Raw genomic sequence first — 17588 nt, forward strand, 5'->3', positions numbered from 1 at the left:
CTGCTCACACAGAAAGGAAGAGGTGGCAAAAATAGTCCCTGAAATTTATATAAATCAAAGCAGACTTTTAAGTCAGTGACTGCCAAGCAGCTGAGTAAAGAGCACAGCACACAAAAAATATATATTGACAGTTTTCCTGACATGAGCACTTAAGCAGACCCCAAGCCAAACTTCAGACTCCAAAAAACTCCCACTCTCTCACACTGCACGCAGTCAGTTTGTGTAAAACAGACTGCTGGAAATTGCTTGACACTCACTCACACTGGCTATGTTTCTGGCAAGCGTTTCTTTTTTCCTGCACACAACTTCTGTGCTCTTACTCTTCTTTCAGAGTTCTAACCTCCGCTGCAAATACAAGCTGGGAGCTGTGAATTAGAGCCCTGATAGCACACTGCTGCTTCTCTGGGAAAGCAGAGCAGAAACCACTGTGCCAAGGGGTGAGGATCACCAACAATAAACCCTCCAGTTCCTGTGCATGAAGCATGCTTATCATCAACACCTGCCAGCACAGCAGTCCTGGATGCTCTGTCCTTTTACAAGACTGCTGGCATGGGGCTGCTGAGGGCTCCCTTTCTCCTGGCCATAGCAAGGGGGACCCCTTCTGCCATAGTGCACTGAGCAGTGCCTACAGCAGTCTTTCCAGAAGTAGCTCCAGCCTCCTCAGCCCCAGGGACTTGTGCTGTCAGCTCATTACCCACCTTCACCAAGAGGTGTGGGCACCAACAGGACTTTCCCACTCCGCAGGAAGCACCTCGCAGCCAGTTGGCCGGCAGGAGGCAGAATGCAGCTGTCTGCCAGCTGCGGCTCACCCTTGTTAGAGGATTTTGAGGCCAGGTCAGCCAGCAAGCCAGGTCTCACCCAGCCTCCCAGCACTCCTCAAGCTGGATCACAGCCCCCACCTAGTGGCGACCAAGCTGAAGGGACATAGCATCCCTATTGCAGAGCAGAACAGGCTGGACATCAGCAGCACAGACAGGGTGATGGGGAATGAATGCCACTCTGCTGAGCACTGCAGAGCAGGTCTTTGCAGCCCAGGCTGTATGCTACATATGCTGAGGAACAGGAATGTGAACAAGGGCATGTCTCTGGGTAACACTGAGGATGCTTTGGCCCATGTTTCCTCTGTACTGCATGCACAGTAAAATCAAGAGAGTAACGGACCATGCACTGAATACACGTGTCAGGTATGGCATTCACATCCCTGTCCTACAGCACTGCAGACTGTGCTCTGCACAGATGCAGGAGCAGCTGTGGAGCAGGTTGCAGCTCTTAGACCACGATCATGCAGATCAGTTGTACCTGAATGACCCAAGATGGCCTGAGCCCAACACAAAGGACAACAACAGGGCAGATATCATCAAACTCTAGCCCCTGGGCCTAACATATAAGGCATGCTAAAGGAACTGAAACAATTTACAAAGCAGCACACGCATAGCAATAATCAACAGGGAAAAAGAAGAATGAGGAAAACGTACAGAAGGAACAACTGGATGTGTGGAAGGCACAACCAAGAACAGACACTAACACTGCAGAGTGTATCTAAGAGCTCAGTATCACAGACAAGGGGCTAGCTTAAAAGAATTCAAAGTACCTTATTTTAATTTCTTGACATGGTAAAAGTTTACATACTTTCATCTGGCAAAGAGAGCTCAACAAATTAAAATGAATCAATACAAAGAAACACAAGGGGGAGTGCTGCTCCCAGATAGCAGCTACAACGCAGTTGGTTTGTTACAGAATATTTATTAGTGGGAAGACTAAGAGTTGACTTACTACAAACAACAGAAGAGTCTATAGAAAGGGCCAGTGGCCCTCCACACTCTGGGCAACTCCCTAGGAAACCAGCAAGAGACAACATGGCTCTTAGAGGTGGAAGCAGAAAAAACAAACAAACAAAAAAAAAAACCAAAGGAAAAAAAAAAGGAGAGAAAGATCATTTCATTTGTCACTGTTGTTACAATGAAGTTAACACAACTATTAAGGCTACTGCACAATAAGAATATACAGGTGTAACAATGAGACCTGGGAAACAGTGAGGTTCTAGAAATAAATGATTCAACACTCCCTGAATATGGGACTTAAGTAGAAATACTATAAATAAGAAAAAATTTGGAGCCTGCAGCATTATGGGACCACTTCCCACACACAAAAACTGACGCAACACAACCAATCATTTCCAAAGGGGTTTGTAATGGACCATGAAATGTTCCAGCAGCTTAGAGGAGTCAGCAGGCACACAAGGGTGCTCTTTTGAAGGGGAAAGAATATAAGGTTTGCAAAGGTACCAGGTGGGAATTGGCCATCCTCAACCTGAGCACTACTGTCACCACTGGCCTGCTCTGCCTGAACAGCAGGAAGCACTGCCAGGAAGAAGCAGGTTACAGTCTGACCATGTGTGGAAGTCACCAGGAATTTAGCATCAGACTTCTGGCTCCTCCCTTCTATCAGCCTGGGCAAAAGCAACTCATACTGAGGAGGCATGAAGACTCGCACGAAGTTGGTTTTAACCAAGAATGTGGCTCTAGTCAATTTGCAAACTGGAGCAGAAGACACATGTACTCACAACCAGCCAGTACAACAATCAGCCCTAGTGACAAGCACCACCTTCAGCTCTGCACTGACCTGCTCAGCAGTGCTCAGAACTAAGGCAGAGACAGATGGACCAGGCTCTACTGAGTCAAAAAAGCCACAAAATGATTACAGACCTCTCAGTGGCACTGGAACGTGGCTGTGGCTACCAACCCAGAAGGGACAGGATCCTCTGTCTTTGCAAATAAGTCAGTGCAGAGCATTGGCAGAGGGGCTCAGCTACAGCCAGCACTGGAGAGAGCTGGCTTTCAGCCACTGCACCACCACCCAGGCCTTGTCTTGTGCTGAAGACTGCCTCACTCACAGAGACCACAGAGAAGCCTCCAGCCAAGAGATGGGACAAGGTAAGGGCCTGGACTGTACTGTAGCTCCTACTCAGGTAGGAAGAAAGGCATGAAGGAATGTTCCTGCCTGGCTGGCGCTCTGCTCTCACTCCGCAGTAGCCTCTAGGGCATCCCAAAGCAGCAAGGCCATTTTCTTTACCAGATAATAGAGGGAGGGAGAGCTCCTGAGACCTGAATAAAACCAATCACAAAACTAGGTGAGAATTTCTTTAGATTTTAACTAAGAATGCGATACTATTTCCAGCCAGTTTCCCATCTCGATAGTCATGTAACAAACCAAGGCAATGACGGTCTTTAGTTGACTGAACAGTTCTCAAGTTCAAACGTTGACACTTAATAAAGGGTCTCAGCATTGCTGCTCCGAGGCCTCTTGATCTTCTCGATGTTTTTAAGGATCATGTCATGCAAAGTAACCTGCAAAAAGGGAGAACACAATTCAGAAATGAAGGAGGGATGTCACTTAGCATTCAGGTTTCACAACAACCACTGATTTGAACAGTATCACAACTCATGCTGCTACAACTTTCAATCCCTGTTTGCAAACACATATCTGCTTAAAATAAGGGCTTTGTTCAGCAACACTTTACAGAAGCTGCTGTGTATAACACAAAAAAGAGAAGACATCTATACAAAGTATAGGAATGGTTTGTACTGCCTGAAGAATTTAGGATTGCAGGTTTCCACAGCAGGTTAAGGAATACTTTTGGGCTCAGCAGGTTAAGGAATACTTTTGGGCTCCCATGAATACTCAAGTTGGAAACACCCACATCTCTGGGAGACGGTGGGGAGACAATAAACACTTAGCTCTTGTTAGAGCCAAAGCAGACCAGGGGAGGCTTCTTGCCAGGACTAGCCGTAATCACAGGGAAAGGGGAGAGGAGCACAAGGATCAAAAGAGTCCTATTATGTGGGGAGCCAGTGAGAGCTGTTTTTTCACTTACATATTGATTCCTCAGCTCTGAAATGATCAGGCGCAGACTAATGTACTCCTTCTCATCGATCTCTGTCACTGTGCGGCGGTAGTCTTCCTGCAGGAAACAGATGCATGGCTAAGTGGCCTGAGCTCAGGTGTGCTTCCATGCACCAACTGCAGGTCCTTCCTTTTACAAAGGAATCCCCCTTTCATTTTCCCCTCCTCTAATGAAGATGCTCTGTATCCTTATATAGCCTCCCCTTCTCCCACACAGCCCTTAGCTCAAAAATGACAGTGACAAAGTGGCCTGACGAGTCCCACAAAGCAGCAGCATGTAAATTGTAAAGCATCACTTTTCCATTTACTTACCACATGAGGGTACTTCGCTATTTTGGAAACCAACTTGGCTCTTGTGATATAATATCTGTTAGGAAAATGGAGACCACAAATCAGACAAACAGTATCAAGATTTTTCCAGACACAACCTGCCCCAGACAAGCTGGAAGACCATCCCAAAAAGTTTACTTTTCCCAGCAGCACTCCCAGGAAGGGCTCTATTCCTTCATACCTAGAAATCTGGTCCAGATAGGATGCTGCCTCACTCTCTACAGTTCGAAGTTCAGCAACTGTTTCCTCCTGCAAATGAAGTCAAAGAAGCCTTCTCACGAGACTGAAATCAGCCATCGTGGCTCTAGAAGTACCCTGTTTCACTAATTCTGTGTCAAGCTCAGATCTGTACTTTAAAGCCTAAACCAACTCCACCACTGCAGACACTGGATACCATCAAATGACTTGAAAGAATCCTAGAGGTCCATGCTCCTGGTTCTCTGCTATTGTAGGGCATACAGTCAGTGATATCTTACCTGAATAGAAACACCAAAGTTGTTTCCATCTTCTATCCTGGGAATTAGAAGTTGCACCCACATTTTCACCTGCAGTAGAAAGACTGCTATACAGATCATTTCCAATATTTTCATAGAGAACTCTCATAATTTTTTTCAAAAAGCCCTCTATGACCTCATCTTTGCCATGCAGCTCATGATAAACTCCCACAGGTTCCTCATGCTCACACACCACTTCTGAGTAGATTACGTTTCTCACATTCTTCTCATATTTTTTTTGTCTCTTTCCATTTAATAGAAAATAACTCATTGCTTGAAAACTCCAATAAAGACACCTTAAATATAACCAAAGAGATGAGGTGTATCGTTAGTCTTGCTGTATGAAGCAGTGACTTGGAGAGGTAAAGAAAAATTCTAGTTTTCCTCACTTCAAGAGGGTACCAGGCTGAAGTGATACAGTGAATGACTGTACAGTTGTGCAGTCCTGACCAGCCCAGCATAGCATGAGAATAGCTTCTCATCTGTAAGTAACCTTGGCACGCATCCTTCTCTGGAGATATTCAGGACCCGCCTGGACGCCTACCTGTGCGACCTGCTGTAGGGAGCTGCTTTGGCAGCGGGCTGGATTCGATGATCTCGAGGTCCCTTCCAACCCCTTCGATTCTGTGACTCTGTGATATGGCTGAGAAGCCACACAAGTATAGTAGCTTCCTAAGGGAAACTCTCCTGACTGCACTAAAGCAGCTCTCAGTAGGTCTCTGTTACTACAAAACAAGGTGAAGAAAAGCCTCAAACAAGGAGCATGCAAAACAGACAACATCCTCCTTCACGAGGTGTACTACAGAACTCCCTGATAGCTTAGAAAAGGAATCTTTCCCTACACCTACCCCTCGGACTTTGTAAGTGCAGGATTCATACCACTGTCATTTATAAAATACAGAGGATCCTGCTCCTTCACTCAGAGAAGCTTAACAGAAATGAAGGAGCAAAAGTATTCTATTGCCCCCATTTGCTCCAGAACTCAGGGCTGCAGTCCATACCCACCGTATTACACTTCTCAATAAGCAGCCTGATCTCTGGTTTCACTTTCTCAATGATGTCCACCAGCTGCTGGTTGCTCTTCAGCATCCCATTGGGCATCACAAACACTTTGGTACCTACAGAGGCAGAGAAGGCAAACACATCAGTCCCATGTGTGAGAAGATGCACCAGGAGATCAGAACAAAGGTCCACCTGAGTGTCAAGTCTCCTACAAAGGACAGCAGTGGACATTAAGCCAGGATACAGCTAACCTGTGAGGAAGGGGGAAAATGGGCATGGGATAGCTGTGATTGCCATAAAGGAAAGAAAAGAGGAAATACAGAGCTTAGATGAGAACTGGACAGCTCTAGCCTGCTGAACCTAGGTACAAAGGATTTTCCTGACACACATGTAAGAACTGTTTCTGCCTCAGCTTAATCCAAAGCCTGAGGTCTTCCTCCAGATGTAAAAGGCTTTTAGAATAGATCCACAGGGAGGCCAGCTGCTCCTGTCAGCAGGCTAAGCCTAAGCAACTACTACTTATGTCATAGAGAAATCCAAATCCTGCTGGGTCTAACAGCTGGAACCTGATTCCTCCACAGCACAATATCTGTAGGTCAGGCGCTGAGGTTGCAGGGACAGGTCTGCATACACAGTAGATGCTGTAAGGACAGGGTGAGTGGGACTGAAGTTATTTCATTCCCTTAAGGCATGGCTCAAGGGGCAGGCAGCAACAAAGAGACTCGGGGACTCTTACCCTGAAAGGTCTCTTCACGGTCTTCCAGCTTCCTCTTTTTCATATTTGGCTAAAATATACAAAACGTTTTACTCACAAACTAGTCGCAAGCTATAAAACTGTTGCAGAGGAAATAAGGATAACACTAGAGCCTCTGCTACGCTCCTGGTTTCTAACCATCCGTCTTTAAAAACAAAGGAGGACTGTGAAGTACAGCATTACCCTCCAGCAGGCTTCCCAAGCTCGGGAGACCAATTCCTAAAAGCCTTTGGGAGGCTGTTGTTAACTAAGAATATCCTAATCCAACACAGAACAGGCCATGCAATTTTAATTACCAAAAGCAGGGAGCTCAGCCAAGAGAGTAACCTTACCCCATCCAGTCCATCATGGCTGTTTGTGAGAAGAATTGGGTCAGGCACTGGAAGGTTCATATCCGAATGGATCTGAGTGAGATCATGAATATTCAGGATGGGCTCCTGGAAAATAATGCGTATTTGTTATTTAATTATGAAATAACATCTGTCACTCCAAGTGCAATAAGAAGACAAAAGTTTTACTTTATGGTCAAATAAGGAGAAGATATAAGGACGAATATAAAAAATATCTAACAATGCAAAAAATATCTAACAATAGAACCACAGCAAGACCTCCCTCTGTCCAAGAGTAGAGTGCCAGCTCTAGATTACTATCAAAGCTATTGTCTGTCTGCAACTCTGGGCATGCTGGAGTCTTGCAGTATCACGAAGGACAGCCCAAAGCTGCTGGATACGTAAGAACAGAAAACGTGTTGATCACATGAAAAACATCGAAAAAGGAATTGCCCCCTCTAGAGCTAACAGCATTTCAGTACATGCAAGCAACAGAACCATTGCTTCACTTCTCTGTGTTACAGCAATAAACACAAAGTAAATGCACAGGAAGGATCTGTTCCAGTCACATCACCTTCTGGGACGCAGCTGAAAAATAAAACAGTACAGAACATAAAATGTTTATCTTACTTTCAGGAACCCATCAAGTTCTAACAGCTTCTTTGGGAAAAAGTTTGCCACCAGATCTTCAGCCTGACAGAGAAAAAAGGAGACTATGTGAAGGAGACTAAGTGAAACAACGTCATAAATTCATCATGAGCAAACAAGAACACCAAGAAAATTGACTGACAAAGCCAAGAAACAGCAGGTCACACAAGTTCTGCCTTCCACCAGGCTCCACACAAAGCCAACGGGAAAAGATGCTGAGTGACCCACGAAGCTGTATAACCTCATCTCACCCAACGACTAAAGTGAGCTGTGAACACTGCTAAGATAACAGAAGACACTCAAACTGCAGCAAACCACGTCAAAAAGATGCACCAAGCTACCTCTTTCTTCTCAGAGGATACTCACCTCACTCGTGATCCGCTCTCTGAAGGAATCAACCTGCAGGAGAAACAAAGCAACAGTTCAGAAACACCTAAAATATTCCACCGTCCAATACGAGCTGAGCACCGTGCCCTCCACTGATGGCGTCTGCGCCGGGTCTGAACCCCGGGCACCTCCTTGTTCTTGTGAGAGCACGCGGAGGATCGGGAGACGCCAGGACCGACGAGAAGCAGCAGAATGGACCCAGCGTCTCTGACATGCACGAGCCCGGAACGACAGCCGCGAGCTCACAAACCGCCGCCAGCTTCAGCGCGGGCTGAACGCGGCACACACCGAGCAGAAACGGCCCGGTCGGGGCCCAGCGGGCAACTCCAACCGTGGAGCAGTGGAGGAGAACGCCCGGGGCGGAGCGGGGCGGAGCGGAGCGGAGCAAAGCCCAGACGGCCCCCACGGAGGTGCCGGGCCCGCCCCGAGGCCTGGGCCGGCTCCTCGGCGCGGACCGGCAGCAGCACAGAACCGTTAAGCGGCGGAGAGCAGCAGCCGCACCTTGAGCTTCACCTCCGGGTCCACCTTGAGCAGCGAGGCCATAGCGGCAGCCGCCAATCCGGGTCTCGCCGTGCCACGGGCCGCGCCTGCCGCCCACCCCACCGCCACCGCCGGCTCCGCCGCCGCCGGAAGTGAGGTAACAACCGGGCACCCACCAATAGCAGCGCGCTCGATCCCCGCCTGACCGCGCTGCCGGGTCCTGGAAGCTCACAGGAAGGAAATAGAGGGGAACGCGGTAAAGAAAATGGCCGCCATTGGGGCTCGCACAGCTCTGCTAGGACCGCGCGCGGCCCAGTGCGTCACGTCCGGCGGAGGCGATGGCGGCGGAGGGGACGCGGTGCTGAGCGCAGTGGAGCGCTATGGAGGGCGGACGCGCGCCCGCCTGCACCACGCAGGTCAGCTTCGTGTGCCAGCGCTGCAGCCAGCCGCTGAAGCTCGACACTTCCTTCAAGATCCTCGACCGGCTCACCATCCAGGAGCTCACCGGTACCCGGCACAGCGCGGGGGGTGGGGCGGGCCGGCCGGGCAGCGCCGGGCGCTGACAGCTTTTCTCCCGCAGCGCCGCTGCTGAGCGCTGCGCCCGCCCGGCCTGGGGATGCGCAGGAGGAGAGCGCCCTGAGCGAGGTACGGAGAGGGAGCGGGTGGGGCGCGGCCGCGCCGCGGACCCCGGTAACGGCGGTGCCTTTCCCGGCAGGAGGCCTTCACGGAGGGTCGGCAGGACGGCGTCTCCAGGAGGTTCATCCCACCGGCCAGGTACGTGGCCGGGGCACGCCGTGCCGTGCCTGCCTCGAGCCGGGCAGCACCAAGAGCGAGGTGCTGCGTGCCTTGGACTGTGCGAGGCCTCTTGGAGCCTGTCCCTGGAGATCTGCATTCCGTTGGCTCTGAGATGTGTGCAGGAACAGCCCTTTGTAGCCATGTTAATGTAGTGAGGACACTTCATTAGTTGTGGCCTAATGCAGAGCGGTCTTGGTAGAGCTCATTTAACTGCTGTCCCCTCAGCTTTTCTTCTGGAGTGTTGTCTGTGTTCTTCCTTCCTGAGAATTGCCCTAGATCTAAGTCTTGTACAGCATGCTTCCCCTAAGCTATTTGTATTCAATTCTTGGTAAAATTCTTTCCAAGAATGATGTCAACAGAAAGCGCCAACAGCTTCACACTGATTGGAGAGGCATCGGATGGAGGCACGATGGAAAACCTCAGCAGAAGACTGAAGGCAAGTTGAACATGAGCTGGTAAACCTGATGACCTTAGAGGTCTTTTTCAACCTACATGGTTCTGTGACTCCATGAACATAGAATCAGTTTTTCAAGACCACGTGAGATTGAAGTGCAAAGTTTGTCATGGCATGGGCCTTCAAATATTTCAGAGGGAGGATAGTTAAGTAAGCTTACTTTTAATCAAGATTTAATCTCTTAAAATACTTTGTCAGATGAAGAGGCACAAGCCCATCTGCTGGGAAGCAGATGGCAACTGCCTGCAGCTTTGCTTGAACTAACGGTGAACTTCTCCTCTAGGTTACTGGTGACCTCTTTGATATCATGTCTGGGCAGACAGATGTGGATCACCCCCTGTGTGAGGAGTGCACAGATACTCTGCTAGACCAGCTGGACACACAGCTTAACATCACAGAGAACGAATGCCAGAACTACAAGTGAGTAATCTGGAGTTGGCTTGGAAATTATTTGGTTCCGTTTGGAAGCTAGGAAAAAAATACAGACTCACCTTGCTTTCTATAGTCAGTAGTGGAAGCTCCTGACTTTAGCACTTGGTTTGAGTGAAATGAAGCGCTTACTTCTGAGGATCCTGTGATACACAGCTTGGCAAACTGAAGTCTGTGACCCCACTGGAGTGACAGATAGGACCTGCCCAGGGTGCCTGTGTGGCAGCACTCAGTGTGCGATCCACACACTGCAGTTATTCACAGGCAGTATCAGTCCTCTGTCACCACCTTGTTCTGCTGTGCTGCTGCGTCTGCACTCCTGACTCATGGTGCAAGGTCAAAGTAGTGATTAATGAGATGCACCCTACATACATTAAGATTGGAGTTCCTGTTTGTACTTCTGCTGTGTGCAGGGCCTGCCATAGAGCCATGAACTGCTGGCAGAGGGCCTTTTCAGGATCTCCATTCTGATACCCATGTAACTGTCCTACCAGGAGATGTCTAGAGATACTGGAAAAAATGAACGAGGATGATAAGGAGAAACTGCAAACAGAACTGAAGGAACTTGCACTGGAAGAAGAGCAACTGATTCAGGAGCTAGAAGATGTTGAGAAGAACCGCAGGGTTGTGGCTGAAGACTTTGAGAGAGTCAAGGCAGAGGCAGAGCGACTGGAGCAGGAGGAAGCTCAGTGAGTGAACTGCATCTGCAGTTGCTGGCAGATAAATGAAATTATAAAGTGTAGAAACCTATAAACAATGCCCAAATGCACATGGCTTGTTCTTTGCAAAACAGAAGCTGGACAGGACCAAAAAAAAATCTAGTATATCTTGCGAGCACTTACATCTTTTCCTGTAGAAGCCTTGTACCTAGCATTTCTTGTCTTGATTTTATTTGAAGGTATCAGAAAGAATACTGTGAATTTAAGAGACAACAACTGGAGCTAGATGACGAACTGAAAAGCGTGGAGAACCAAATGCGTTATGCCCAGATGCAACTGGATAAATTAAAGAAAACTAATGTGTTCAATGCAACTTTCCACATCTGGTAACGTAGACAATGGAATATTGCTTCAGTTTGCTAAGATTCTGCAATACAGAACCATTTAAATAAACACTGCAATTGACAGAAAAGGTGCTAGTCAAGTTGTAATGCAGAAAATGGACTCGCCTTCCACTAGTGGCATCTCAAAGATTTGTTGCAGTTTGTGGATACAAATGAGGAGCCTGAAAAATGGCTCTGCTAACCATGTTAACTAGGTGGCATCTCTTGTGCTAGCAGAATTTCTGTCAAGATTCAAACAGTACGCAGCTCACTTGTTTTTGTTCTCCGAAACGAACTCCTTCATAGAAAGCAAAACATTGTTGGTATTTACATTTACTTTTAAACCAGGGTCCTCAAAACCTCATACTGCGTGGTTCGTAGCGTGCATTCGGTAGCTGTTTGTAGGTGGCCCTTGTTTGGTTAGCATGCTAAAGGCTGTTCCTGCCCCAGTGCATTTATTTATAATTCCTCTTATCACAGGCACAGTGGTCAGTTTGGCACAATAAATAACTTCAGACTTGGCCGTCTCCCCAGTGTTCCTGTAGAATGGAATGAGATCAATGCAGCCTGGGGGCAGACTGTGCTGTTACTGCATGCCCTTGCTAACAAAATGGGCCTGAAGTTTCAAAGGTATATGCAATATAATAAACATTTCACTTATGACCTGGATAAAGATTTTTAGACTCACCAGCCTGTGAATGGTATGTCCTTTCAGATACCGTCTCGTACCGTATGGAAACCACTCCTACTTAGAGTCCCTCACGGACAAATCAAAGGTAAGTAATCCTGTACAAGTTGCAGAAAATTGGCCTTGAACACCCCAGATCCCTGCTTATACTGAAGGACACAGAAGACTAAGAGTCTCCCCTTGGGAGTACACCTTTATGAATCTATGGTGTGGGAGAGCTCAAATTGCACCTGTTACATGCCACAGACTACTTCTAAACATCTTAAACTTAAGCCTCACACAGACTAAAGATATGCAGTGACAGTGGTGCAGCGGAGTGCTTAAGGTACCTGAAATGAGTATTTTTTCCTAGGAGCTACCCTTGTACTGTTCAGGAGGCCTAAGGTTCTTCTGGGACAATAAATTTGATCATGCAATGGTGGCTTTCTTGGACTGTGTGCAGCAGTTTAAAGAGGAAGTGGAAAAAGGTGAAACTCGGTTCTGTTTGCCTTATAGGTAAGTGTTGCTATATAACATCAAATTACCACGTTACATGGTGTCCTGCTCAGCACTGTCAGCTGACCTCAGGACCTGCCTATAGAACTGGCTGCTCTGTAGCCCTGTCCTTTGGAGGTCATCTAGAGCTCTCTGAGTGGGCAGGATTATCACCTTTGCTCTGAGTCTGAGATTTAAAGCTAGTTCCTCTGGGAGGAAGTCTGAGGCTTGCTACATTTATTTTAAAAATAAACTATTCTTACATAGTAAGGATATGAGTATCAGATTTAAAGTTTAGTGCTTAACACATTGAAATTAAATGCTTCTTGTAGTAACTTCTTAATAATCTTTGTGTGTGATACAGGATGGACGTGGAGAAAGGAAAGATTGAAGATACAGGTGGCAGTGGTGGTTCTTACTCTATTAAAACACAATTTAACTCTGAGGAGCAATGGACAAAAGCACTAAAATTCATGTTAACTAACCTGAAGTGGGGCCTTGCCTGGGTCTCATCCCAATTCTACAACAAGTAACCATGTCAAGAACTTGTCCTGACAGCTGTAGAGCATCTGCATTTTATTGGAGAAAGTGAAATTAAGAAGTTTCTGAATACTAACCAGTACAAAATGTTTACAATACCAAAAATCCACAAGACACTTTATTTAAAAAATAAAAAAAACATTATTACAAGTAGTATATAGAAAAGCAATATGTTAAGGTATATAATTGAGCTGAACTGAATTTTTTAAAAAATCAGCTGCTGAATAGACATTAAACTGGTGTTTTGGGTGTTTATAGGTATGTATATAAGTTACTGTCAGACTTCAAAATGCCAGTGGGTATGATACTACTGTGTTACAGCTTAACAGAACATAGGGGTTAGAAAAGTGAAATGTATCTAACAGGGAATAATGTGGAAAAAATCATGGAAGGTCTGTTTGGTCACTGAAGAATAACTACGACTTAAAATAAAATATTTTCTATGTCACACTACAGTTTTCTATTTCTTCAAATGAAACTTAAGAATAAGTTAAATGTAGCTCTTACAATAAAGCTTCTGATGCTGAAAAAGGTATTGCTAAATACTGCCTTGTTCCTGTGTACCTCTCTTCACATCACTGGTGCATAGCCTGGAAGAACGAGCTATCTAATTTAAATATAGATATGAAGTGTTACAGAACACACATGGTATTCAAAATCAGAACATCAATTTGGGTGCCCTGTGTAGTATCACAGGAGATGAAATACTATCAAAAAAGTAACAGTTTGCTACTAACACACTAACCAACAGATGCAGAGGACAGCTGTAGTTAAAAGGCATAATGCTGTTCTCTGTAATTTTTCTTCTATCTCCTGTGGTGCTGTTTTGGAGTGGTACTGCCAATAACGTGTTGCAGTACTGCATATGAAAATTCTGAGATACTTTGTAAAGTAATGCCAGTAATACAGTTTAAATGCTCCACAACCTTAGGAAAAAAGAATTAAAGAAAAATTATTTACAGCACCTAAAAGATATTAATTAACAGAGCTACTTCTTAGCCCTGCCCAAATCTAAGAATAACAATGCTCTGCATTTTGTTGTTGTTTTTTGTTTGTTTCCTTTGTCAATTATTTGCCTCTACTAAGAAATAAAATGAAAAGGCTACTGTCTGCAATGTACTGCTTATTATTCAGTAGTACCTCAGGCAGAAAATTGTTCAGCTGTCAATGAAACTGACTCACTGAGCTTGAGCTGTTCAAAAGCTAAGGCAGGAGGATAAGCTGACAGTAACACCAGCACATGCCTTCCTGCTGAATTGACTTTGTGCCCTCAGACCCATCTTATAAAAGCATGCACACTTCCTGCTAATAAACTGACAGATGTCACTTTCATCTCACTCCCAGTAGAGTCTACCAGCTTCTGGTTGTGCTTAAACATATAAATAACCTCCACTTTCTTTCCCCACGTAGAGCTAGTTTGCTTGGAAATGGCTGTACCTTCTTCCAGTGCTCAGGGTTTAGTATGAAAGCGCTTGTGCTGATGATTCCAACTGCCAAGAGCATTAAATCTTCCTTTACTATCAAGAACTTGGCTCTGCACAAGTAAAAGCATCTAATGGCGTAAAACAAGGCTGGTTCAAGAACAACTGTAATCTTTGTACAGCCTGAAAACATTTTAGCTTGTACAGTCGCTCATTCCAAATAAAGCCTGATAATGTTAATTAACAGTACTAAAGCTGGATTTTTAAGATGAAGTTAAACACTTTCTTAGCTTGTCCCTGAAGCAAATGTGGTGAAGCATGGTTTTTTGGACTGGTATATTAAACTTCATCAACAACATTGAAAGCCCCCCCAGGTTAAGATATTTCAAAACAGATGTCCCAAAAACCTGTGCTATAATGAGAATTATAGTAATATATTTTTGTAAGGTATAATTACAAATAATTAATGTAAGCCACTTACATCTGCAGTTCACTTGGTGTCAAATTCTCAATGGCAATATTCAGTAAAGTGTCGTAGATGGTATCTCTTTTAAGATATAAGAAGTCTAGGAGTGGTACACACATCTGATGCAGTGGTTTTGCAGGAAGTAAACAGCCATTATGTCCTGATGTGGAATTCGTACACAATTACCCAAACATTTTGAATCAAACAAATTAGAAAAAAGCATGAGTTACTGCAAGTGACAAATGCAGATTTTTGCTGACGACTGCCCTTTGTTTCTGAATGCCACAGACCCTCTCAGTGTCATTACTCTCCTTCTGAAATTCAGGTTGTCAGACGTGGGCAAAGTAAATGGTAAGTCATTTTAGAAAATGTGCTCTTATACTAGGTTTAGTGAACTTAAAACAACCTCTTATTGAATGGGGTAGCACTGGCTGACAGACAATAGCCTGCAGATTCTACTAAGGACAAGTTCTTACCTGAAAGGTTAAGTCTGAAAAGTTTCACATGCCTTCATAGTATGCAAAGATACATTACGTGGGACATTTTGTTTCAGATAGCTATACTGCAGTAATAGCTCTGTTACTCTTAAAATTCCTTACCATTCTTTCTTAATAATACTCTTACCTAAAACTTCTAGAAGCAATTCAATGTAAGCCAATGGAGTCAAAACATTGATCTGGAACTGCAGAGTTTCTAAAACAGTAAGCTCTGACTCAAGCAACTCTTGTTTAGTGTATGAGTATTTTAAGGATTGTAGAAATTTTAAAGCTGTGTCACTGTTAACTGCCTGAAGAGGGAAAAAAGGAAATGCAATAGGGCACTTGTTAAAAACACAGTACTATGTTCTTACTGCTTTACTCCTCCCATTAAGTGTAGCACAAACCACTGTGGTGTTGATACTGCACACTCCCACAGCTGTCTAACATGCCTTATAAGCTGGCTTGATCCAGCTCAGAATTTTTCCTTAGGTTCTCTGTACCCACACGTGCTCCCCAGACAAGCTCTCTGTAGCTCTCTGTGTTCTGACAGCCACGTGCTGGGATTCTCAGCTGCCTGTACTTTCTTCATGACTGGCACTGGGAATATTTCCTAACACATTTTTACAAGATGAGTTACAACTCATTTACCCTAAATGCAAGAGACTTAGGGCCTCATTTTGTTATCCTTTGTATTATCACTACTGATTTTCAGAGAGAAAACGTATTGCTTAGAGAGGTTATGTAGTTTTCTACAATACTAAAAATGTAAGAGGAAAAGACCCAGATAACTTACATTATAGTGTAAGGAAAGTTTGCTCGCAAGCTGAATGCAAGACACAAGTCGTAGGACAAACGTGTCATGGATCTGCTCTTGCACAGAATTCCGGCTTCTGCCTTGTTCACTGGTTGGAATATTCTCTCGGGGGGATGTACAGATTTGTTCTATTTGCTTGATCATAAACCTAAAAAAACACTTCTACTAAGAAAAAAAGAAGTCAAACAGTTCTGCACATATGCAACATGGGTATAGCTATGGATTTGAATTGAATGAGTGAAAAGACAAAGCTCCAGATAAAAAAAATACATCGTTTGAATGACTGGTAAAAGGCATGCATGGTGTTAACTGTGTTAGAGAAATCTACTCAGTCCTCAGCATGTTGTTACCTTTCGAGTAGCTCTACTGCTTGATACCTTGCTGGGTGATCTAGGTGCCATTTTTCAGACAGAAGGAATATAAATTCTGGAAGAAAAAACAAACAAACAAAAAAACACCATAAAATCGCCTCAGTGCAATGAACTTCAGCCAGCAGCAGTGGGCTGATTCAGGAGTGCCCGGTGATTGCCTAGGGCCTCACCCACGGTGCGTGCCTCCTTGAAGCAGCCTGCAGGGCCGGGCAGCGCGCTGAGGAGCTGCTCGTTCTCCATGGCCAGGTGGATCAGCGCGTCCTCGATGATCTCAGGGGCAACTTCACCGAAGAGCGGATCGGGGCTGGAGAACCTGGATGCTACGGGCAGCCGGGACCCCATTCAGCAATTCGCGCACGAACCCTCGAGGGCTGCGATAACGGCAGTAACTCTTCACAACCACCAAGGCACACAGAAGCAAGCAGAGAAGCCGCGCTTACGGGCCGGGAAGACCCCCAGGGAAGTGGAAGACCCCACACGCAAACCCCGCCCGTCCGCAGGGAGTCACGACGCGCGGCACCGCCCACGGGACCGTTCCCGCCAATCAGAGCGCGCCTCCCACGGCCCGCCACGTGCCGGCGCCAGCCAATCACTCGACGCTCCGCCTCAGGCCGTTGGTGTCCCGCGCTCCTTTCCGATTGGCTCGCTTCCCGGCCGGAAGTGGCGGTAGGGAAGATGGCGGCGCCGAGGGAGCCGGCCGGGGCCGCGGCGTTTGCGCAGCGCGTCGACCCGGAGCGGGAGCCGGGGCTGAGCCCCGAGCAGCGCCGCTTCATGGCGCAGGTGGAGCGCGCCCAGCGCCAGCGCGCTTTGCAACGCCAGCTCCGCAGCCGCAACGTGCTGCTGGCTCTCGGCATCGGCATGGTCACCGCGGGCATCTGTATCCTGCAGGCGGGGGGGCGGGCTGCGTGGGCCGCGGCGCGCCGCTGTGTTCCTTAACCCCTTCCGCAGACGGGTACACCTTCTACTCGGTGTCGCAGGAGCGGTTTCTGGACGAGCTGGAGCAGGAGGCGGAGATGGCGCGGGCGCGGGCCTGGGAGCGGCAGAAGAGCGCCGCGAGCTGAGCCCGGCCTGGCCAGCGGCCGACGACGGCCTCGAGGAGACCGGAGAGCGGCCGAGAACCGCGTGGGGCTCCCCGGGTCTGCATGGCCCCGCGACTCGACACAGCGCCAGGGCTCCCTGCAGGCAGGGCTCCTTTGTCCTGGAGCACAGTGGAGTCCTGGTTAGAGACATGCTCTCAGAGTGGGGTTGGGCCCCTACTGCCTTCCCACAATAAATAATGTGTCTGGAG

General features: G+C 46.7%; 4 protein-coding genes across 4 annotated transcripts; 2 read left to right on the forward strand and 2 right to left on the reverse strand.

Annotated features, from left to right (window-relative positions):
- Window positions 1-1581: 1581 nt before the first annotated feature.
- Window positions 1582-8431, reverse strand: PSME3 (proteasome activator subunit 3). Its single transcript, XM_065749193.1, has 11 exons — window positions 8349-8431; window positions 7827-7859; window positions 7443-7505; window positions 6816-6920; window positions 6466-6514; window positions 5733-5845; window positions 4710-4778; window positions 4415-4482; window positions 4216-4270; window positions 3875-3961; window positions 1582-3347 (listed from the first exon to the last, which is right to left on the reverse strand). Exons 1-11 carry the CDS (start codon window positions 8388-8390, stop codon window positions 3267-3269), a joined length of 765 nt encoding a protein of 254 aa, XP_065605265.1. The 5' UTR covers window positions 8391-8431; the 3' UTR covers window positions 1582-3266.
- A 262-nt stretch (window positions 8432-8693) lies between these two features.
- BECN1 (beclin 1) lies at window positions 8694-12953 on the forward strand. Its single transcript, XM_065749189.1, has 11 exons — window positions 8694-8834; window positions 8908-8972; window positions 9043-9101; window positions 9468-9558; window positions 9860-9996; window positions 10500-10694; window positions 10904-11050; window positions 11528-11677; window positions 11763-11823; window positions 12088-12230; window positions 12574-12953. The coding sequence occupies exons 1-11, from the start codon at window positions 8708-8710 to the stop codon at window positions 12740-12742; spliced, it is 1344 nt and encodes a 447-aa protein (XP_065605261.1). The 5' UTR covers window positions 8694-8707; the 3' UTR covers window positions 12743-12953.
- A 1077-nt stretch (window positions 12954-14030) lies between these two features.
- Window positions 14031-16642, reverse strand: CNTD1 (cyclin N-terminal domain containing 1). Its single transcript, XM_065749188.1, has 6 exons — window positions 16471-16642; window positions 16280-16355; window positions 15909-16077; window positions 15261-15423; window positions 14652-14796; window positions 14031-14283 (listed from the first exon to the last, which is right to left on the reverse strand). The coding sequence occupies exons 1-6, from the start codon at window positions 16640-16642 to the stop codon at window positions 14100-14102; spliced, it is 909 nt and encodes a 302-aa protein (XP_065605260.1). The 3' UTR covers window positions 14031-14099.
- A 318-nt stretch (window positions 16643-16960) lies between these two features.
- On the forward strand, window positions 16961-17587 carry LOC136056773 (cytochrome c oxidase assembly factor 3 homolog, mitochondrial). The gene is made up of 2 exons (XM_065749114.1): window positions 16961-17177; window positions 17249-17587. Exons 1-2 carry the CDS (start codon window positions 16976-16978, stop codon window positions 17359-17361), a joined length of 315 nt encoding a protein of 104 aa, XP_065605186.1. The 5' UTR covers window positions 16961-16975; the 3' UTR covers window positions 17362-17587.
- Window position 17588: the final 1 nt, after the last annotated feature.

The sequence above is a fragment of the Cyrtonyx montezumae genome, unplaced genomic scaffold, assembly GCF_038088225.1.
Source record: "Cyrtonyx montezumae isolate F1298 unplaced genomic scaffold, pur_monq_1.0 scaffold_58, whole genome shotgun sequence".
NCBI lineage: Eukaryota > Metazoa > Chordata > Aves > Galliformes > Odontophoridae > Cyrtonyx > Cyrtonyx montezumae.